General features: G+C 47.6%; 1 protein-coding gene across 1 annotated transcript in view; it reads left to right on the top strand.

Moving 5' to 3' along the window:
- Positions 1 to 22,931, top strand: part of LOC142582728 (unconventional myosin-Ia-like) — a 172,744-nt gene that overhangs the window by 83,329 nt on the left and 66,484 nt on the right. Inside the window, exon 2 of the mRNA XM_075692718.1 lies at positions 525 to 769. Coding sequence (XP_075548833.1) covers positions 578 to 769 — 192 coding nt within the window. The 5' untranslated portion in view covers positions 525 to 577. The remainder of the gene's footprint in view (positions 1 to 524; positions 770 to 22,931) is intronic.

The following is a 22,931-nucleotide window of genomic DNA, read 5'->3' as shown; positions in this document are numbered from 1 at the left end:
TCCGAGTATAACCATGCACCAACAACCCAGCAATTAAGCCACTCTCATGAACTCGCCAACTCCTTCCCCGCGCCGTTGTAACGTACATTATAGACGTTCTCTACCCCCTTCCGACACGACATGCCAAACAGCAGCAGCAGGTGTGGGAAAGTCCCAGAATGAGAAAAAAAAAGTGTTTGCTTATAAAAGAAAGCGGGGAGAACAGAGTGTGCGCGCATGCGTGCGGTGGGGTTGAGCTGTCACAAAGGAAATATTTCATTAAATTATTTCGCTAAGAATATATCCTTCTTTCGTTTTCACAAAATTAAATCATTGTACAGTACTGTCCATCTAGCTCTCTGTACGTCAGACATCATAATCGTAATCATCATCATAAACATTATCATCGTCATCGTCCCCGTCATCATAGTCATTATCGTCACGGTTTGTACGCCGAGTAGAAGCAGCATCCAGTGCTTCTCGAGATTGCGGCCGCAGCTCCCAAAGACGGGTGCCTGAACTTGCCCCACAATCCGTCTTCGCAGGAGCGCCCGGTCTGCGGGCGACGTGGCGCCGCAGCTAGCGGCCGTCGGCGGCGATGCGTCGGCACCGGAGCCCCTACCCGGGGTCCCGGCTGAGCGCGCTGCGCGGGGACCCCGGCCCAGGTGGTCCACGGCGCAGGGACGACGACGACGGGCCCAGCCCGCCGCTCTGCTGCAGAGACCGCTCCAAGTCACGCTCAAAGTCACGCTCCAAGTCCCGCTCCAAGTCCCGCTCACCGGAGTCCCAGGTATGAACACGCCCAACTATGAGCCTCTAGATCTTGAGATTTACATGGCGTTGCTCAGTATTTGGTTTCTGTTCTTAGAAGAGGCTGAAGCTGACGTCTTACGAAAAAAAAAACGAAAGACGGATATTTTAGAGCGACAACGTTACGCAGATAAGCCTGTCGAAGAAAACAAGTTAGTATGAACGTCTTCGCATGACGGAGCGTATTTATTTTCACTTTCCTAATGCTCGCACCTAATTTTCATTTAGAGATACCCGGACGCAGCATTAGTATCAGCTTCATCCTTTTTATCGCAAATGCGTCTTCGCTTCTCTTTTTGGGGTCACATTTATTGATTCAGAAGCAGCCCTCCATTAAAGGACGCCATTGAAGAAAAAGTAGAAACAAAAACAAAACACGCCTAAGTTATCCTATGTTCCAGCATCAGAACTTCTCGTAGCATCCTGAGAAGGATTGCTGTCGCACGAACAGTAGTTTTTGTCGAAGTAACAAGCGCTTGTGTAGCTTAAGCTGAAGCCACAATGCCGCACTTAACCTGTTTCTCTTCGAGCGACAGAATTTTCTAATGTGTAATCAAAGCCTTGTCTTAACACAAATGGTACAGTTGTTAATACAAAACAGTTGTGTGTCCTATTCTACTAAACATTTGTACCATGACCACTTCCCTGCGGTCTAGTGCATACAACCCGACAGTTAACCTAGTTAACTCACCTGACATTATCGTCTTTCTTTTTCTTTTACTTTCTCATTTGTCTTATTCACGTGGAACGCTGCTGTTTACAACTTGAACGTGCAAATTCTGCCATAACATAGCTTTTGTGAGCAGCTGTGCAGAGTTAAAAAGAAAGGGTTTCTTTGAGGGCAACCTGATGCGTAGATTAAAGCTTTTATGACTGGTTGCAAAATTTACGTCACTACATGCGCGCACTTTCCACAGTAGTATTGAAATACACAAGTAATGTCTGGGATTATTTTACGGCGGTATGCCGATTTCTTTATTCACTGTTGCGCGCCCTTGCATCGCTGCCCTTTCTCCCATCAAGCGCATCATCATACAGCCGGCGACATTGTGCCTCAAACATCAGCTTGTTCTTAAGTTAGGATATGCACAATCTAGACGACCTTGTGGCATAACGGATGCTGAAGCATCATCGTCTATACAACATGTGAACTTATCATCTGACGCGTACAGGTGCAAAGCTCTTTGCGATCAGAAAGTTGGAAACTATTTTGCAGCACTCTAGAGGATTCTCCTTGATGTCCTGAAAAAAAAAAGCAGGAACAGTCTGAACAGAGAGAACGCATGCAACTGAAGACTTCCCTAAAGAGCGGAATATTTTTGTCAATTGAGAAAAGAAAAGGTGAATGATGCTGAAGGAATGAGGGGCGCAGGTGCGGAAGTTTAGTAAAGAGTGGCGATTGCCTTGGGGGGGGGGGGGGGGGGGCAGTAGGCATGAGGGACTATGCAGAGTTCAGCCGAGCGACTCGAGAAACAAATAGGCGTACGAGCGTGAACCGGCACGTAGGTAAACGTGAAGAAAACAAAAGGAAAGAAAAGACAGCGATAAAGAATTCAATAACTGAATGAAGGGGTGCTACCAAACAAAACAGCCCTAGGCATCCGCGATATATACTTGCCTGAAATATACCGTTTTTCCCTTTGGCGTTCCGGGAGAGAAATAGGGAAAGCGAGAACGCAGAATGTGGCTCGGGCAAGTTCGCACTTTCCCCGTTATTGTCCGGCCCACTAGCGCAATGCGGGGGAGTGAATGAGCCACCCGAAGCGGCAGAAAATTGCCCCGGGGCCATGTAGCATATGAGCTTTCCGCCCAAGCACCGCCCGAATTCTTTCAGCGCCCGGCGACGACATTATGTCTCTTACACCGCGAGCCAGTGTTTCTCACGCGAGCGTAACGACACTACATCAGCGCGAGAAAGAGCAAACGAGTGAGCGCTTGCGCTGATAGGAATAGAAAAGAGGCACTGAGCAAAAGGAAAGAGCGAAATAGAGACAGAGAATGAGAGAGAGAGGGGAAGGAGACTACATGGATGCCAGCTCACGCGAAATTGCATTAGCTCTCGAAAAGAGGACTTTGCAGGGTCTCTTTATTCAGAGACACGTCCGCTTTCTGTACTTTCGTATTCATACCCGTCGTCTTCGTCGCCTCTTCTCTCCTTACTGGACGAAAAGCACCCCCCCCCCCCCCTACTGTGTAGCACTTCGCACCGGAAGAATTGTTGCGCCGTCGTCGTTGAAGCGGGGCAATGCCTGTATTATTCGCGTACTGTTGTCATTGTGTGTGCTAAACCGGCGCAGTCATTCGTATCCGCGCTTTGTAGTGGGGTCGGACAGTTTGTCGTCCGTACGTTGTTTTTTCGCGTCCCGCTGCCGAGAGCCAACTTGTCGGGCTCGATTACCGGTGGCGTCGGATGCGCTTCCGTGAGGTCGGAAGTAGAGAAACGCCCGCTCGCTTAAACTTCGGTGGCTGCTAAACTGTCTAAGAAAAATGCTACATCGGTTAGGCTTATGAAGTATTTTCTAAGGATAACCGATTTAGGGGTTAAGCTTCATTACTGGAAGAGGAATAAAAGGATTAAACCTTGAGTGGCTTTTCACGAATTTCAGAATATTTGTTTTTTCTCTATTGCATTCGCGCTGTTTGTCGAGCAGTGGAAAATTTAGAAAGGTGCTTTCTGACTTATCAGGCCTTCTCTCACGGTGAGAGTGACTGTATATTTTTGTATTGCAGCAAGATAACGTACTAATCTAACTCAACATAATTTTGGCCTTAGTATCGGTTTAAAGAACCAAAGGTGGTCAACATCTTAATGCGCTTGGCGTCCATTGTAGTCCTGATGTAGATTTGCCAAGCAAACCTTATTAGTCGTTGTCGCTGCTTGTTTCAAGCCTTATACACTGATTTGCCCGTAGAAAAGCCTGCTAAAATTGGAAGTGTTACTCGAGGACAAAGGTGATGCGACAGATAATCAGCGCATCGCCGTCAACGCGATGTGACCAAGTACGTAGCACACACATCTGCATACACACACGCACGCACACAGACACACGCACACTCATATAATCAAGCCGAAGGCGTGCCCACCTCAATAAGTGAATTCGGGGCTCCAGCTGCGAAATGGCCGCCATGGAAGCGGCCCGAACATAACTGTTTTCTTTTTTTTTTTTGCGTGTGCTCACGATAGTCTCGACGGAAATTTAGGGCACATGTTCCTTTCCCGAGCGTATCACCCTTAAGAAAGCCAAACGCCAGGCAAGGGTACACTTGTGCGCATTTGAACCAGTGGGTGCCCAGTGACGGTGGGAATCGAACCCACAGCCTCCCGCAGCCTCCCGCAGCCTCCCGCAGCCTCCCGCAGCCTCCCGCAGGCTCCCGCAGGCTCCCGCAGCCTCTCACAGCCTCCCGCAGCCTCTCACAGCCGAGGCGCTATGGACTGTCGTAAATAGGCATGTGAGACTTGTAGATCCAGAGGGCTTTGTCGTCCCTAGTGAGGCTATCAAATACGTTTTTCCATCGCGATTTTTGTGAGATGGGGAGGTGCCCTTATCCTTATAAACAAACTCTATGCCAAGAAGCCATGCGCTATTTATTGCGAGTTTTGAGCCCATCACATTAGGTAAAGGAGAATATAATTAGTGATATAATTAGTGACAGAAATATAAGCAAGACACAAAAAAAGGGTTGCCAGTACTCTGCTAAAGCTGCTCGCGCTCACTGTTCACATTTTGCTGAAAAAAAAAAGAAAAAAAGAATAGACCTCATCTATCGCTAACTGACCGTGTATGACATGTTCATTTTTGCAGAAATGAGGAAAGTGACCTTGTTCTAAGAAAATGAACACGTAATATCAATTTCTCAATAGTGATCAGTCGCAAATAACATAACGTTACAAATACTTTTCGATTCCATAAGTGTATAGCTAAAATACTTAGAGGAGCTAAATAAGTAACGTAGCGAAAGAACTGCATAAATATAATTTTTACCTTACATGACAGTATAATATTTTAACCAATTAGGTTGCGCAGTCATTGCAGAAGTGCAAAAAAATAAGAACTTAATCTGTGCAAAAATTTTTTAAGGTTCTTGATTTTTTTTAAAAATTGGAAGCTTATGCGCAATTGCAGAATCAGAGTTAAATATTCAGTGAAACTGTTTGTTTGGAGCAGTCGTATTAACAATTTCAGTTGAGCGTATATTTAACCACACTCTTTACAACATTTCCCGCATATAGAACTTTCAAACATTTGCTCGAGCAATTTAGCAAAGGCCATACTTCATTCACACACCTTTACTTTTCGTGCGCATCAGCCATTATGTTCCCCACATTTTCACCAAAATGAACGTGGTGTCCCATACAGTTGTCTCTGGAGACTGGGAAACAAGCGGTCAACGGCCGTATAACACTTTTTCTTTCTCCTCCGAATTCCGTAATCAACTAAAGCTCTGGAAACTTTGCCCGCACATCACTACTGAATAATGAAAGTCCTATGAAATGGCAGCTTTGCGGCAGGCCGACTTCTTTCAGGACATTGGGAAAACCTTCTACGGGGTTATAAGAAACTGGCACGCTAAAACTGTTATGATGGACCTATCAAGTGTGAGAGACATTCAGGCGTACGTTCCCATGACAAGATGATTTGCCTCGTCCCAGAAAAGGCTGCTACGATAAGCCTGGACATCGACCTGTCAAGTGTGAGAAGCGTTCAAGCGGGCGCCCTCATGTCGACATAATTGCCCTCTTCTCCGACACAACGTCACCCCTTTTTTTCCCCAGCTGATACAAAGGGAAGGACGAAGCGAAGAAAACCCGAAGGGCAGCAGCTCGTCGACGGCAGAACCTGACGAAAGCACTAATACTTCCACAGGCTCCCTAAGAAGACGTCGATGACCACAAGACCGCAAAGGGTTATTTAAGGCCGCCCTGGCCCCTGTATTAATCAGAACCGCCCGAGATTCGGAGGAGAGTCACAGCCATGTAGCCATGAAGTGAATACATTCTTTTCTACATTTTTTCTTCATCGCGATGCCCCGCTTCGTCGTCGTTTCCTGATTGTTGTGGTGAAGGCCCACTCACCCGGTCGAGATCGTATCAGCTGGTGGCAGTGGTGGGATACTCCACTCTTCGTCCTGGCTTCAGCACAATGGTGAGCGCTTGACTTTCTTTGAGAATTTGCCAAGTTTTAGCTCGTGTGTTTTCTAAAACTGCAAATTAGTTCGTGTACGTGCGGGCTCCTGTTGAAAGCTTGCTCACGTCGCGGGAGTGTAAGGAAGTCCTAGTTCGGAATCGACCATGGATTTAAGCAAATGGAGAAAGCCAGAATTGTTATTTATTTGTGAAGAGATTAGAATTGAGGTCGGGAAAAGACAGAGAAAGCCGCAGCTTATTGAGGCGATTGAGAAGTGCGGCGCTCTTGAGGACGAAATTTCAGAACCATGGGAAGAGATAGAGAAACGAGCTGAAAAAGCTGAACAAAGAGCTGCTGAGGAAAAGCAAAAAGCTGAGCAAATCGCTGCTGTAGAAATACAGAGAGGTCAAGAAATGAAGCCAGAAGAACTAGACCTGCAGCGGAATCTGGCGATGCAATCGTCAAATTACATCTAAGTAATTGAAAGTCGTTCAGGTGAAGCAGGAGTGAAAATAAGGGATCGCATGCCATCGTGCAAGGTATAAAATGACATTGGATTGTTTCTCGTTACTTTTGAACGACCTGCAAAAAAAAAGAAAAAAACGGGCTGGCACTAGAGAATTGGCCACAACACATTCTGACCGTTCTTCCCGGCGGAGCAACCGAAATAATTTCAAGCCTGATGAGAGACGACGCAGATGACTATCATAAAGTAAAAGCTGCGTTGTTAAGGAAATATAGGCTCTCAGCGAAAGCTTTCCGTGGTCGTTTTCGGGAGACAGCTAGAACGCCGGGCGAATTTTTGCAAGATTTTACTTATAAGCTGAAAGGCAATTTAAATGAGTGGCTAAAAGGGGGAAGATGCGTTCGGTTGACACGACAAGGTTGTTGAGTTAATCTGCATGGAGCAGTTCTATGGGTCCTTGAGCGAAGAGACGCGCCGGTGGATTCAAGATAGGTCGGGCGAAAAGGGCTTGGAACGTGCTGCAGTGCTAGCAGATGAATTCGCCGCACGTCACGAATCCGAGAAAATGCGTGTCAGGCCACTCAATAAATTCAGCAAAGAGGAAAACAGGCGCCCCATTCACTACGAAAAAGCTGAAGGTGGGACAAAAGACGTGCAGCTCGATAATTCAGTAAAAGACGAAAGAAAAACAGAAAAAGCGTTTGAGGCTAGGAAACGGGTCGTCTGTTTCCGTTGCCAGGGGCCTGGACACCTTGCGACCGGCTGTTGGAAGCCTATAATTGTTTCTTTTTTTCTTTCGTGAAAGGCGCCAATGACAACTTGGTCCTTTAGAATCCTACCTTCTCGACCTAGTATTGAATGAAATGTGGTGTAAAGTACTTAAAGACTCAGCTGCGACAATGGACATTCTTCACCCTGAGTTTGTGAAACCTGAGGATTTCAGTAGGGAATATGCGTGTATCCGGCAGGTAGTCGAGAAGAATAGTGTTTGCGTGCCCGTAGCCAGTGTGAAGATTGAAGGGCTGTTTGCACTATTGCTGACTTAAGCAGTATTATCGCTAAATCTCTCGAAACACTATCGCTACTTATTTTCAAATCACTTGGAAATGATGTTGAAGAAGAAGGGCCTGAGTTTTGGCGACCATACAGTCCAAGCTCTCACGCGTTCCAAGGCTCGAGAGATCGCGGAGGAGATAAATCATGCAAGGAAGCCAAAAATATGCGTCGTGACAATCAGGAAGCACAGCACATAGCTAGTGAAATCAGGGAAAAGTGCGCTAGCGAGGAGGCATCCGGGTCAGTGAGAATACCGCAGCAAGGGCTAGCAGACGAATTAGAGACTAATTTGGCACTGACACATGCGGAACGCTCTTTAGACCTACTGAAGGTTGTTAAAGACGGAATCGCGAACGAAGAAGAGAGCAATTACGTCGCGAAATTACAAACAAGGACTATCCGGGAGCACGCTCCTTGTGGAGACGGGACCAGTCTGAACAGCCCCAAAAGGTTCAAGGAGGCGCTGAAAAACACCCTCCTACCTCCGCACTTGGGCGATTCTCCGGAATCGTCAAAAGGAGAGGAGAATGCCAGGGTGGTCCAGCAGGGCAGGAACCCGACGCTCGGAAACTTCAGAGGCGCATTAAGCGACCGCCAGGCATGGAAAAAATTGGTTAAACAGCGCAAGATCAAGCGATCCAAGTATTCGGCTTGGCGGAAAATAGAGAAAGTCGCCAGATCGCAGCCCGTAAGACAAGAGAACAGACCATCATGCAGAACTTCAAAGGGCTCGTTGGGACGGGTGAGAAAAAGGAAGCATCCCCTAAGAACAAAACAGAACGCGTCTGTGCGAGTAGCGGTGTGGCTGAAAGGTTCGACCGGGCTGAGATATGCGTGTACGAACAGGGCCAGTCAGACTGTCACTGCAGTGGAATGCGCCGCGACAGTGAGGGAAAAAGGAGGCTGGCAATTCTGTCCGCGTTTAAGGCCTCCTTTTCAAGGGCGAAAAAGCAAGCCGCGCGAGCACAAAGTAGCAAGCGATAACAGAGGGCAGGTATGCCTGGCGCCCTTTGTTGCCTTCGGCAAGGCCCGAAGGCCTTTAGACAGCGATCCAATCAAGTACGCATTAAGAGGTAATAATTGTCGAATTAGGCACATCTGTAAGTTTTTTTGTTTGTAAATAGAGCGCGATACAATTTTGTTCGTTTGTTAGTTATCAATAGCTTATTAGTTTTAATTTCAATGCGTTCTCAGCTGTGGCTTTCTCAAGAAAAAGAAGCACAGAAACGTTAGGCATTAGGTTAGTTGAAATACGCATTGAAGTATGGCTTTCTCCGTTAGTTTTCACAAATCTCGAACCATGGCTGCTGGTACGCTTCTGATAGGGCTTTATGTGAATAACGCGTGAACTTGGCAGTTCTCGCGGTTAGTTGGGTGCTCTCTGTTTGTGGTGCCTTGAGCTTGGCGTGATTTATTTCTAGAAGGTGTCACCTGGGCAGGTCTTGGAACGATCTGCGAAACGAAGCAGAGGCACGAGGGTCTACCGGTCTCTTCGATGTGTTTGGATACTGCAACCCCTTCGAGACCTCCTGTGGCTGAGAACGGGCTGTTATGATCAACCTGTCAAGTGCGAGAAGCATTCAGGCGTACGTTCCCATGACAAGATGATTTGCCTCGTTCCAGAAAAGGTTGTTACGATAAGCCTGGGCATCAACCTTCCAAGTTTGAGAAGCGTTCAAGAGGGCGTCCCCATGTCGACATAGTTGCCCTCTTCTCGGAAACAGCGCCAGCCCTTTTATTGCCCGAGCTGACACAAAGGGAAGGACGAAGAGGAGAAAACCCGAAGGGCACGGAGCTCGTCGACGGCAGAACCTGACGAAAGAATTAATACTTCCACAGGCTCCCCAAGAATACGTTGACGAGCGCAAGACCGCAAGGGGATACTTAAGGCCGTCCTGGTCCCCGTGTTAATCAGAACCGCTCGAGACTTGGAGGAGAATCACAACCATGTACCGAAGAGGCGAATACATTCTTTTCTACTTTTTTCTTCATCAAGATGCCCCGCTTCGTCGTCGTTTCCTGATTCTTGCGGTGAAGACCCACCTCACCCGGTCGAGATCGTATCAAAACACACTTCTGAAGCTCTGACACACCTGTATAAGTACTTTACTGCAAAGGCTGTACATAATCTACACAGTCAAACATTTCTGTAATGGTCATCCATAACATGGCTCCTATTTGCTTTGAATATAGAATATTTGTCGTTTTCGGTTCTCCTAGAGTAGCGAGGAATCTTTGCAAGCGTTCGATTTAACGCCTTTAAAAAGGCACAAAACGTGGATATCAATATTCATGTAGCATCTAACGTGCCCCCCCCCCCTTCGCACCGTTTCCTATATATATAAACTTGGTAAGCGACGTAGTTCTTCGAGAACATCGCGAAAACACGCATATAACATTTTCGAGGATTTCTGTAGGCCCACTAACACCTTCGTTGTTTGAAAAGCAGATAGCTATGCAGTGCCGACAGCGAGCAGACTCGGTAAACATCGTGTGACATATTTAATAAAAGGACTGCTGGGCTAGTCTGCGCATCTTCATATCTAAATTCCGGGCATGAAACCGAGCGCTAGAACCAGACGGGACAAGAGAGTAGACTGCACAGATGATCTTCAGGTGCTGAGCACCTGTCTAGTTGTCACTCTCGTCCCGTCTTGTTTTCTCAGTTTCCACGAAGCCAAAGTTTACATGAAGCCACAATCGTGCTGCAGAAGTAACAGCAGTCTCTGAAAGTGAAGAAGAACAGTACAAACTGCAACACGCGTATCGGACGGCTTAACCAGTTCGATACTCTTCCTGAACACAGCAGATGCCCTGAGCACAAGCAGTATTCTCCACGTCAAGCCGACTCTGGGCACAGTGTGCACTAGAGCCGGCGATGCGCGCAGTTCAATGAGCCACTCAATCAGTGTGGTAAGCCATGTGAGTGTTCTTGAAGCAACACACAGCGCGCTTCACCGAATTGACGCAAGAGGCGTCGTCTGCGTTTGCAGCACTTTAGCAACAACATTCCCTGTGCTGGACCTGTGGTTGAACCAGTCCTTAATGGCTCCTGCGAAAAGTTCTGGTTCAAGTTTGATTGCAAGATGGCAAAAAAAAAAAGTTCGTTTCTGCTTCGATTCAGCGGAACATAACAGTTCTCGTATTTGCGGTTCAGTTTCGGTTCGCTTCGACACCCTGGTTCGAGGAGCGCTAGTTGCATCTCCCGATCCTCGCTGGCGAGCCAAGTCTCCCACTGCTCCCTTTGAGCAACATGGTATTCCCATGGCCAGGCAGACATCTCCAGCATTCATTAAGCATGACGCGTCTCTCTCTCTCTCTCTCTCTCTTTAAATAGAGCAATGCCAAGCCAAAGCAAAGGGCAGAGTTGGCAAGGCGCACATTAGCGAACTATTGAGACAATACGGCAACAACTTATTACGTTGTTATCAGCTGTACAGCACACATTATTCACCGAGTGATCCGGATGACCCTTGAGTAAGGTAGTACGGTCTTCACTATAGCTCGTTCATGTTTTACATCGTTGAGTCTGGTGTGGATTCTGTGTTATTGGGGTGGAGCCGAAGTAGGACTCTGAGGTCAACCTTTGGATGAGTACGTTCACAGCACCGACTATATTGGTAATTTCGTTTTGATCAATTGTGTCTCTACACAAGCTTTTCTTTGAAACACAAATGAATGCACGATTTGCAGCAGAGAAAGAGAGAAGGAAAGAGTAAAAGCAAACAGTGAGTACTCGGGAAATTTCCAGCGTGCACGGTTCATTACGCAGCGGGAACTGACGAAAAGAAACAAACGGGCCGCGCGTTTCTGTCCTTCTTTAATATTTCGATGGCAACTCATCATTGCTCTGTAAGCTGCAATTATCCGATTCATTGCTTTGAAACCCCCAATTGAGCTCTCCGCAAAACCAATAGCTCTGTTTTTTTTCTCAGTTTATTCCACAAGTGTAGGGGACGTACAGCTTAACGACCCTAATGACCTACGAGTCTAATTTCAAGATTGTTGTAAGCTTCGCTTAAGCTCACAAGGAAACAAAACAGCCGCTAATCGTCATTGCCGAGGGCAGTCCGTGAGCTTCTTTCTTTATCTGTACACTGCTCTACATCACAGCGAGAAAGAACTCAATTACGCTTTCAAAAAGGAAAAAAAAGAAAAGATAATGATGCAAAAGAGAAAGAAGTGGAGCGAAGGAGATGGAAGGAAAGAGAAACGGAGCTTATGCCTTCGCAGACCGTGATCCGTTTTTCTTTACCGCTATAGCGATCGCTTCGGCGACCGCTCTAAGTCGTACGAACTTCAAGGAGAAAGTCTTAGACCAGAGGTTAAAACGAAACAAGGAGAAAAAAAGCAAAGGGCCGAGACGTCGCATCGGCTTTAGGCATCGCGGAGAGAGTCCCGGAAATCAGTGATGCGCGCGTTTTCGTCGCAGCTCCTCCAGCGACGGCGCCTTTGGCAGCAGTGTCAGCGGATGAAACAGCAGCGCCAGCAGCACTTCATGAAAAGATTTCTCGGCTCTTGAGCATTGGATGGCATCGGTTCTGGTCCGCCTGCGCCGTTCGCAATGTGGCCACACATCAGGCGAAGTGGGCGAATTTCCGGAGATTTCTTTCTTTCTTTCCTTCTTTCTTTCCTTCTTTCTTTCTTTCTTTCTTTCTTTCTTTCTTTCTTTCTTTCTTTCTTTCTTTCTTTCTTTCTCGCTCATTTGTGAGGTGCGAGAGATCAGCTACTTGAGAAAAAAAAATAAGAGAGGAAAGATGGGCGACCGAGCGAGGCATAAACATTTCCGGCAGCGGAGCTATTCTACAGCACGAGGGCAAGGATCTTAAAGTTTGAGGCTGGCGAACGTATGGCGCCTGTCTGGGTATGTGCGCATTCCGGCGCCGTTCTTTAGTAATCCTCAAATACGCTTGAATAAGAGATCGCGCGAAACTCAGTAGCGGGCGCTGCTGATGTCGTTGCTGTTTACCTCCGTCACTTTGTTCGCAAAGATAGTTCTTGTATAATAACTTAGCTACGCCCGTTGAAGCTTGCGTAGTAAAGAAGACAGTCGGTAGGACAGTCGGAAGTCGGACAGTCGGAAAGCATGTGCAACCATTTTTATGGGGTTACCTGGTTACCTCCCTATTGTGGTGAGAATGTTATGACCTAGAAAGCGAAGAAAGGAAAGTCCTAATGAACAAAAGCATACAGTGCAACATCAGTTTTAAAATGTAGTAGAGAGAGAATAATATAAATGATGTCCCGAGGTCTGTTTGGAAAAAGGGGTGTGACGAGAAAGGAGCTTAGTGTGGCTCACTATGGACCTTTTACATGCGAAGCTCCATAACAAGTGTCTCTTTGACGTTAGTCCATTGCCGAACACAATACGCGGTACGTTGCCGAACCCACGCTGGCATGCAACTTAGACTGAAGTTTGAGTTGCATCTAACTATGATATACGAATTCATATGTACTTTGATGGGCGCTTCTTCTAGAAGAGAAAACACATCTCCGTGCTTCGTTCATACTCGTATGCGTGCGCAAGAAATAGCTCTATGCAGTGATCAAGAGTGCATGGCAATGTGAACATACAGCAGTTCACATTTTCTGAACATGTCGAATGGACTAACGTCAAGGCTTTTACACTACATCACTGGCCATTATACTTCCTTCGCACTTAATGATGACAGCTACACGCAATTTTTTTTCTTCGTTGACATGCAGGGAGACAGTGAATCTTCGACCGTATGGCTGTTAAGATTGATAACTGTCTCTCTCTCTGATTCAGGCACTGATAATATATTTTTTTCTGTGTTAACTAGATCGTCTCTCTCTCTCTCTCTCTCTCTTCTTGCTTTTCTGGAAACCATTTCATAGGACGTTCTGGAGGAAGAAAGTATCTCCTTTCATGAAGGGGTATTTCCTTTCATTGAGATTTGATATTAGCACACATCAGCAACACGAATGATTACATGGTAGTACGGGCTTTATAGAAACACGTTTCATGTAGAAAATTCGTCACAGGGACGTTTTGAGAGTGTATGTGCAACGCACACACACGCACACGCGCATACGTACATGCACACACAGCACAAACACGTGCACGCATGCACAAGAACAACAAGTCGCCATGTAGTATTAGTGCAGATAACCCTTTTTTAACATAGTAAATCAATTGATGGCGCTTATACTTGAAGCTCGGTAAACGTCGAGCGTACGAGGGCTGCATGTAGTTTAAGGTCATCCTGAGAAAGGCAAAAATAATCAAGCGTAGCTGGCATAAGTGGTTGTATATTATTTTTGCTTATACCGTGGGAAGGCCTACGCCTACGGTGAATTGCAGACGCAATCAATATTGGGGAAAGAGGTTTGGTTCGTGAGCTAACGGGAAGTAATCAAAACGTTGGCGTAGGCGTACGGTGCTGAGTCGGCTTCCCCCTATTAATTCCCTAATATTTCAATCAATGGGCGTGAAGTTTTCGTGTGTTTTTCTTTTTTTTTTCGCTTTATCCGGTATTACTCGGTACATTCTTGATGACTGAAGGGGCGGTTTATTCCGTTTGCTATTATTATTTTCCCAGTGTTTTATGATATTTTAGGCTACGACTCAATTGAACCACCGATTAATCAAACTGCGTTATGATCTGAGTTATGATTTGGCGAATTTGTAGTCAATAAGTCCCCGCACAGCTGGAGAAATCTCCATCTCCTTCCCTGTTTACACGTTGCACTGTACTGCCGCTGTAATAGGAATGAGATGGTTTTAGTTGTCATTGCCACAAAATACAGGGTATTGCAGCTAACTGGTGCCTGTCGTAATTTAAGCACGCCACTCGAAAGAAACCGACGCAGTATTGTTCGCTGTTCTCGTAAGCAAATTTGAATCAGTGTATTCTAGTGGATTAAAGAGCTTATCACGACGCAATTTCTTGCGTCTGCCAACACCGAGTAGCGTGTCGACAAGAAAAAGAAATCATTTTATTTGTTTTAAACATTATTCAAGAATTACCTAGTGTCTTCACTGAAACGCCCAGTGTAACAAACGCTGTACAGAATCAACTTGTGAAACCCGGATCGATACGGTACGGCTTGTCAGAAGCAATGGGTTTTCCACGTTGGATTTAAAATGAGGACATGAAGGATGACATGTCGGCGTGCCTCTCACATGTCTGTTACCAAAAAACAAATGAGTGCTACCTCGTTTTACCTTGATTTGAGCACTGCTTTATTATGCCTCCGCTATGTTTCCTTTCTGCCTCTTTTCTTTTTCTGTTTTTTTTTTATCTTTCGTTCTCCTACATTCCATTGCTCACTGGAGTTTATTTCCGATGACTGGGATAGCCAGCCCTTCGGTGGCCTTTTTCCCCGCTGTCGCATCATTTAATCAACAACAAACATTAATTGCGTGAAGTTAAATTAAAACGAAACTGTGGAGTCTGACGTCCATAGACTGCACAGTGGGCTGTGCGGCACTCCGTAGGGGAGGAGTCTGGAATAATTTTGACAACCTTCGTGGCGTTCTTTAACGTCCATCCGAAGCACGATAACCGAGCGTTAAGGGCCCCGTGTGGCAGAAAATCCGGTGTAGGCGCCGGCGTTTGCCGCCGAGAGAACCGTCACGCACCATCGTCAACCACGCAGGCCCTCCGCGCGGCGCATAGGCGTTGCCGAACTAATAGAATTTCTGAAAGCAAAAAAGCGTCAGAAAATTCGTAAAGTACGACTTACGTACAACCTACGGACATGATAGCGTCATATTGTAATTTGAATATACGAGAAAACATTATTCCGGTACGTGGAAACTCAAGCACAAACCCATTTTAACTCGATATTCCGGCTGCTTGAGGTCTTTCTAAAAGTAAGAGCCGCGTGGCCCGCTCTGTTCCTTCAAAGACCACCAAAACAGAAAGCTCGCCTTCGTGCATAGCGTTGGTCGCCAGCGTTTCCAGGAAAACGTTACGTTTACCTAACCTGCAGTTGCCGGGAAGCGTGAGAAGCAGTCAAGGAGTTTTGAATGCTATCGCACTCGACTTTTAATGGCAAAGCTTAAGCGTCCTCCCAAGTTTTCTTTTTTTCTTTTTTGATTCCGCCTTCAGTGTAATGAGGCCATCGTGACTGGGATCGAACCCGTGACCTCATTATAAGCCGCGCAACGCCATAGCCACTGTGCTGCCACGGCGGGTGCGAAGTGATTAGATTTATGTGTGAGCAGAAGATAACCAGGCTAACTGCTACTCTTCGGCGTTATTGTTCGGCTCCACGAAACAAGCAGGGCGAAACGATCTCGCATCTGCCTACTTCCGAAGCGAACAAGAAAGAAAAAAAAAATTATGCAGAGCCCACGCACTGTGGGCATCGATGTTTTGGGAAGGATACCGCTGGTAACTGGTTATACAGCATCGTTTGGGGTTCTTCGAAGAGTTACCAGATGAACCAGCGTGTTTGTGTAAAGCGAACAGTTGTGCATGTTCCGCGAGACTGTGAGCGACGACAGAAGCAAGAAGATGGCGACGGCATGACGATAGGGTGCTTTCTATGTATTTCTTATATATTTTTTTACTCCAAAGAGGAAACATTACAACCGGTTCCGTTACGACATGGGCAATTCCTAAGGTGGTACAGTATTGTACAGCGCCTCCCTGTAGCGTTATCTGCTACGAGGAGAGGACTGTTAAATGTAGACCAATCCCGAAGGTTGTGCAGTCTAACACAGCGTCTCAAAGCGTTAGCTGCCACGAAGCCAGAATAGGAGAAGCCGGCACGTTCCCGCTCGTGACACAACGGAAAAGAAAGTGGCAAGTTAGTGGCCGCGCGGCAACTGGCGCCTATCCCCCACAGTGTGTTTGTACCATCAATTGAGGCTTCATCATCATCATGAGCCTGCGCACGTGCCCTAGCTCACGCTATTTGACGTGTAGCATGGGTCAGTCGTCTCGAAAGAGCTATAATTGGATTTGGCACGAGAGGAATATGCACGTGCGATTGTGGCCTAACCAACGTAGAAAAAAAAATGTCGCAGTTTCGCCCGAGAGGGTCCACCATCGATTGCGATAGCAAATTAGTAGACGATACGATACGAGGTAAGCAGAGTAGGTTTATCGGCCGTATAAACTTGGAAACATAAGCTTACTAACTAAATCAACAAGCATGGTGTCAGCGCGCACATGCCAACATGAACACATCGCGCTGGACAGTCGCTGTCAAAACGCTGGTGTGAGCAAATGCGGCAGCAACAGCGAGTGAAGTTACCTTCGTGCGGTCTATCTCTATGACGCAAGAGCGGCGAGAACACCGAGCGCACGAAGGCATGAGCCGTCTGCAGACCCCCTTTCAGTATGCGGCGCGCGCGAAGTATGCGCGTCTTGGCGGAGTCGAAGCCGCTCCTTTCCTTCTCTCCCGCGCTGCCACAACGCTTTGCGAGATTAAGCCGCCATCGTCAGTTGACCTTGCGCCCGGTCGCTAAATGCGCAGTTGATGCCGGAACACAACGCTGCCGCCCTTCCCCTCCCTCTCTCTCATCGACCCCCCCCCAAGCCCTTTTGCGCAACGGAAGACGCCGCGTTTGCTCTCCGCTTGCTTCCTACGCGCGCGCCAGATTGAGCCGCGATCTTCGGCTTCCCTCGCGTGCGTTCACTCGCACAAACAGCGTACGATGCGCGGCGACGGTGTTATCGCCCTTGGACTTGGTAAAGAACATCACGGCGACGGCGACGGCAAAAATGCGCCTGGAGTATTCATATAATCTCTATCGCAATAAAAACAAATTGTGGCCTTATGTTTAGAGCACTGGGTGTATGTGCTGGGAGTTGGATGTTCGATCCTACCGTCGAACATACGAATTTTTTTTTAATGGAGAGGCCCTTAACGAGGCAAAAGAGCAACCTACATACCTACCGCAAAGTTTCTGGGACGACTCAAAGAATGCGTCGCCTGAAAAACTAAATTGAGAGCGAGCAGACTGACCGAAACTGACTCAGTGAGCAGACTGCTCACTGAAACGCCGGGAGGCGCTGACCGCGTTCGTCGCTTTAGTCGCAGGAAGTGCGCGCGCGCAATTAGTCATTCTCCCAGCAACCGCTTCTTGGGCGCAGCAGTCGCGTGGCGATGAATGAATTATGAGGCGAAACGATTTGTTTGCATCGAGCCTGTGTATTGCACGGCCCCCGGCCACTCTGCGTTGCAAGAGCGGGATAACGCGTTTGCCCGCCCTACCGCGTGCACGCGCTCCTGCGGCTGCTCCGTAATGCCGTTTCAACTGGACGCTCCGAATGAGCGTCTGTCTATCTTCGCCCGGTCGTTTCGTTTTGTATCTTTCTCTGATGTGTGTGTGTGTGGTGCGCAACAATTTGGCGCAGGCGGCATCGAATTTCAGCGCGCGCGCGCACGCGCGGTGTACGCGCGGTAAACTTACGCGAGGGTGCGCAAAGGAAAGGGACTACAACATCGCGGCAGCGAGCAGGCCTCGTTCGAGCAGCGGTCACGCACCATAAAACTCGCGCCGCCGCCAGCGGCCGCGCCCGCTCGCCGCCTCCTGGTCGATGCGGACGTTCGCGCGGGGGGGGCTTTCGTTCGCGGGCGCGCGCGATGTTTCGCGTGGCGCTCGCGTCCGGCCAATGCCGCTGGCCCGAAACGCGATTACCGCCCGCGCGCCAAGCGGGGGCTTCTGCAGTCCACAACGTCCTCGCCTCGGCCCCGGAGGTCTAATAATAATGCTTTCTTTTCACCCCCTTTCCTTCCAAACCCAGCCTCCCCCACCCCTCGACCTTTTACTTCCCAGAGAACACACACCCGCGTGGGAGCTGCGACCTCCCTTCCTCCTCTATTTGCCACCACCCTTCCCTCTGCTTTCCTTCTTTTCTCTCTCTCTCTCTCTCTCTCGATGGGTCTCTATGCTCGACGACGCCGACGACACTACTCATAAGTTTTGCTTCGAATAATTAATCACGAGCCTTTTAATTACCGCGCACACACGCACGCGAGGCGCGTTTGCGTAGCGAGCTGCGACTGGAAGGTGAGCCAAAGGGAAGCCGGGGAGGAGGGCGTTCTTTTATTGCGCTCGTATTCAGTCTCGACCGACAGAGGCGGCACGCGGACGCAAAACTGCGGGGTGCAATGCGGCGCCTGCAGCACTTGGCTCGCGCTGTTCGCAGGAAGCCGGGGTGTTGGGGGGAGGGGCTGTGTGGACACTGGACCGTTAATAAAGCCCGCGCAACGAACGAAACAATGAAAGAAAAGAAAAAAAAAAGGATGCCAAGATGAAAACGAGAAGGGAGGAGCGCGGGTGCAGGACGAATAACTCTGGCGAGCGTTTTGAGCGTGGTATACGTAGGATGAAGCGGTTATCAGCGCGTCAACCTTGAGTACCTGCAGACGCCGGTCGTGTGCGTAGTGTTATAGTACGGCCGGCGCGAGTGACTTCGTGGAGCGCTCCGCCAGCGCTGCTGTCATTAGTTGCTCTCACTTTTCTTTTCTTATTCTCGTTTTTTGTTTAGTAAGCGTCGTTGTTCTGCCCGCGAAGCCTTTGTGTCGGGTTTTCGATATTGAGAGAATTGCGCAGTGATAGCTATTATGGAAATTTTTCCCGCAGCGGTCACAGCGTTGCCGTCGCCCTAGTCCGTAAAATTTCCCGGAAACTCTTCGACACCTTTCTCTAATCCTAATTTTAAGAATAAGAAAAAGAAAAAAAAAAGCTGTCTCATAGTTAGCATTCGTGGGCTATCTCATAGCGTGAAAGGAGCCCAAGAACACACGCAAAGTGCCTCGAGCGGCCAGTCGCGTTGTAAATTTGTGTGCATTTGCGGGCTTCTTTCACGCTCGGAAGAACGCTTTTATGTAGCACTTATTGAGGAACAGAAAGCTGTATCGGGAGTTCTTCATGTCACTCTACAATTTTCTCACTCACACTTTTCATCTAATTTTAATATTTGTGAAATTGATTGATTTATTAAGATAATTGTCTAATTAGGCGGAATATAAAATAAATAATTCGAGTATCTCCAAGCGACGGCAAAAAAACATTACGTTGGTTCGGTCCAGCTACGTGGCATTCGCATATTTTTAAACTCTAGTTAACTTTAGCTGGGACACCCTGTATATGCAGGCCCTCATGTAAGAAGTGAAGCAATCTCTTATGGAACTTACTCTCTTGCACTTATTCTGTTGCAGTTAGCTCTTTGATGTGCTCCTAAACACTGCTATTTTTGCAATGCGACTTGCTCTTGCTTACGGTACTTAAACGATGGTGAAAGAAGTCATTAATCAAACAATGACGAAATGAATAGCCCAGTAAACGGCCTTTGATTTAAACCTAAAATAAATATGCATCATTAGTGAAATCCTTATTCACTTGACAGGTCCGGCAGGGTGACATTGCGTCACATTGTCAGAGAGTGCACTAACGGCTAGAGGTTCCCCAAACCGAAAGCATCCTACAAGAGTGTTGGCGTTGGGCTAGTCGGTAGAGCATCAACATCCTGCAAAACAGCGCTATCTACGGTGTCACGGCAACACGGACAGAAGGCATTCTTTTTATGCCAGCGCGCTTGGGGTCGCATTTGCGAAATCATCGCAAGACAACCGATCCACTGAGAGCACGTGCTGGTAACCCTAGACTGCAGGATAGGATTGCTCCACGAGCTTGCATTTCGTGTGCTCAAGATATGCATAACAGAAGCTGCTTAACACAATGGATGGAGCGTTTCCTTCGAAGACTCCGTCTCTGCGAACGACTGCAACACTTTAGTGTCCTTATTTTTCTTCGCGCTTGCGTAGTGCTTGCGCTGGTGGTGTACTTTCTCTCTTCTTTAAGAAGTAAATACTTTTTAAAGCGACACTTTCTTTCTACCCTCCCGAGCTTGGCGTGGCTGCTGTTTGCTGCTGGGCAGGTCATTATTTTGGCGGATATGTTCGCGGATATACATATATTCGAAGTTTGCATGTGCGCCGAATGCTAGCACCAGCTAACGGGCTTGAACAACCCTTGTGCGCTGACCGACGAAGCTGCTCGCCTCCTGTTCCGCGTCACAAATGCTAAATACTTACATAAAATCTGAACGTATGTTTTCTGCTTTAAGCACACCAACCTGTTAATGGAGTAGCTTCGTCACTACCGAAGAATTTTTTTTACTTACTTGATTTTCTTTAATTTAGTCATTCGCTATGCGCCATTTCGTGTGCGCGCACCATTGGCCAATCGTCCAGAAGGGGTATGTGCCACTGTGACACAAGTGGCCAATAATCCTTAAATGTAGCTACAGACGTGTCGTACCTCTGTGTGCATACGCCTGTCATGCACCATTCTTCCCGCGACAAGCGTCATACGTCGCCTTCAGATTCGTCACATCGCTGCACAGACGTCTCACGCTCTGCATCCGCCTGGTTTGGTGTTTGCATTTCGGCCTAGCTTGTGAGCGATATTGTGCACGAACATTAAAGCTTGCGGGAGGATAACGCTGTGACCTTTGTGGTGGATAAACATAAACATTTGCACAGATCTCACGTTGCGCAGGACGAAAGTAAACAAAACTGTACGGATCACCGTTAGTTGTATGGCATTTAATTGACCGCTTCAATAAAGCTTCGATCGCTTCACGTCGGTTTTAACACTTGCGCTGGATCTGCATAATCTTTATCTACCCTCTTTTCTCCTTCCTTAAGGCAAGGTAGCAAGTGGAATATTCCCGATCTGGTTAAACTCCCTGCATTTTCCTGAACTCTCTCTCTCTCCCCCCTCTCTCTCTCTTTCCAAAGTGAAATCAAAACAGTTTTACTGAGAAAGATTCCAAGCTCCCATGTTTCGCTACCGCTTACTTTAATAAAAGGCATGTTTGGCCATCTAACCATGTCGGCTTGATTGACGATTGATTGACTATTGATTGATTGATTGATTTATGGATTTATTGATTTGAGTTTACTGTCCCGAAGCGGTGCTATGAAAGGCGCCATAGTGGATGACTCAATATTGATTTTAACAAAACGGTCCTTTTTTTTTATCTCGCGCCTGAAACTCGATATGCGAGCGCTTTTTAATTCCTCTCTCATCTCCAAGCGCCGTAGCTTCTTAGATACCACGGCCAGATGGTGATGTTAGTAGAAGATGTAGAGGTTATTTCTCAGTGTAGAAGCACACCATATGTTATAGCGAGCAGCGCGAACAAACATGCGTAAATGCAGAGAAAAAAGAACTCGGCGCCCTTCTACGCTGTTGTGTAGGATAACCAGTGAAGCTGCGTATGTGGGCGCCTTAATGGCGAACTGCACCTCTGCCGCGGGTCGGCCCAGCACTGCACTATCTTCGGTATCGGCCCACGTTTGGGGAGTGCTTGACGTCTGCTTCACCTCCACCGCGGGTCGGCCCGGCATTACACTATCTTCGGGGTCGGCCCACGTATGGGAAGTTTTGTGTCTACACATGGACACCATCCTGGGGAAACTAGCCCTCAACAGCTTCGCTGTAAAAAAAAAAAGAATAAGCGGAATCATCGCAAGTCTTAAACCATGCCTCGCAAAACCTAAATTCCACATTCTTTCGTGGCTTCTCTGAGGCGGAGGCAACTTTTTTGCGGTCGTACGGAAGTAGCATAATGCCACGTCTGCCTTTCAAACCATCGCCGACAGTATCGGTTGGCTTGGTTTCTGGAGACATACAGAAGGACGGCAAAGGTGAGCGAGTTGGTAAGGCTTTGTGGTTTGAAAAAGTGTGGCGCAGAAAACACAGAGGATGTTCGCCGCTGTTACAAACGTGATGGCACATATACTTACAGCGTCACGCGAAGGCGCGTGGGGCCTTGAATGTGACGGCGTGCGATGGACTCGCCGTTCGGACACATACCTAGAGCAGCTCCCTTGAATTGCTTCGTGCACACGTCCTGAGCAGCATTTTTCCTTCGTAGCCGTGGCAGTGGCTCAATCATATTTTTTTATTTCGATTCACTTGCCACGCGGCATAGCTTCAGTATGAAATTAAATATAAGCATGTTGGACCATTTCATGCAGATACTGCAAAATCGACTAATAAAATGTGTTGTATATGATCAACTCTTCATAGGCTGCAGGTTGGTCCCTTTTTAACTTCTCACTCCTAAGTACGTTTTTTTTTTTGGACAGTATTTGTCCCTGGGCACTTCCTGTACACTTCGGGCATTGTCTTCACATAATTGACCCCAAGCACAAGTGATGGCTGGTGTAAGAGCCAAAGTCTGCAGAGAGGAACTTCCTCCACCTAAACAACACCGTGGTGAAGGGAGCAGATACATAAGGGGAGGGGGAGGTGTTGCGGTACGCGTGTCCCACCGGAGCCATGTTTTAGGGCAGTGAGAACACAGCTGGGGTCAGAGAAAAGGGAAAGAGAAGGAGTTACGGGTGTTGGTGAGAAAACGAGCATTGCGGTTCGCAAGGTCACTGTTGCGGTCATGAACATGTGCCTGCACCCAGTGGACAGTAATGTGCACACGTGAAGACTTCGTGAATCTTCTAAACCTGCTCACAAATGCACAACGCTTTTATTACTTGTT

The sequence above is a fragment of the Dermacentor variabilis genome, chromosome 5 (assembly GCF_050947875.1).
Source record: "Dermacentor variabilis isolate Ectoservices chromosome 5, ASM5094787v1, whole genome shotgun sequence".
In the NCBI taxonomy this organism is placed as follows: domain Eukaryota; kingdom Metazoa; phylum Arthropoda; class Arachnida; order Ixodida; family Ixodidae; genus Dermacentor; species Dermacentor variabilis.
Note: the sequence above shows the minus strand (reverse complement) of the source record. Positions and strands in the feature narration are given on the sequence as shown.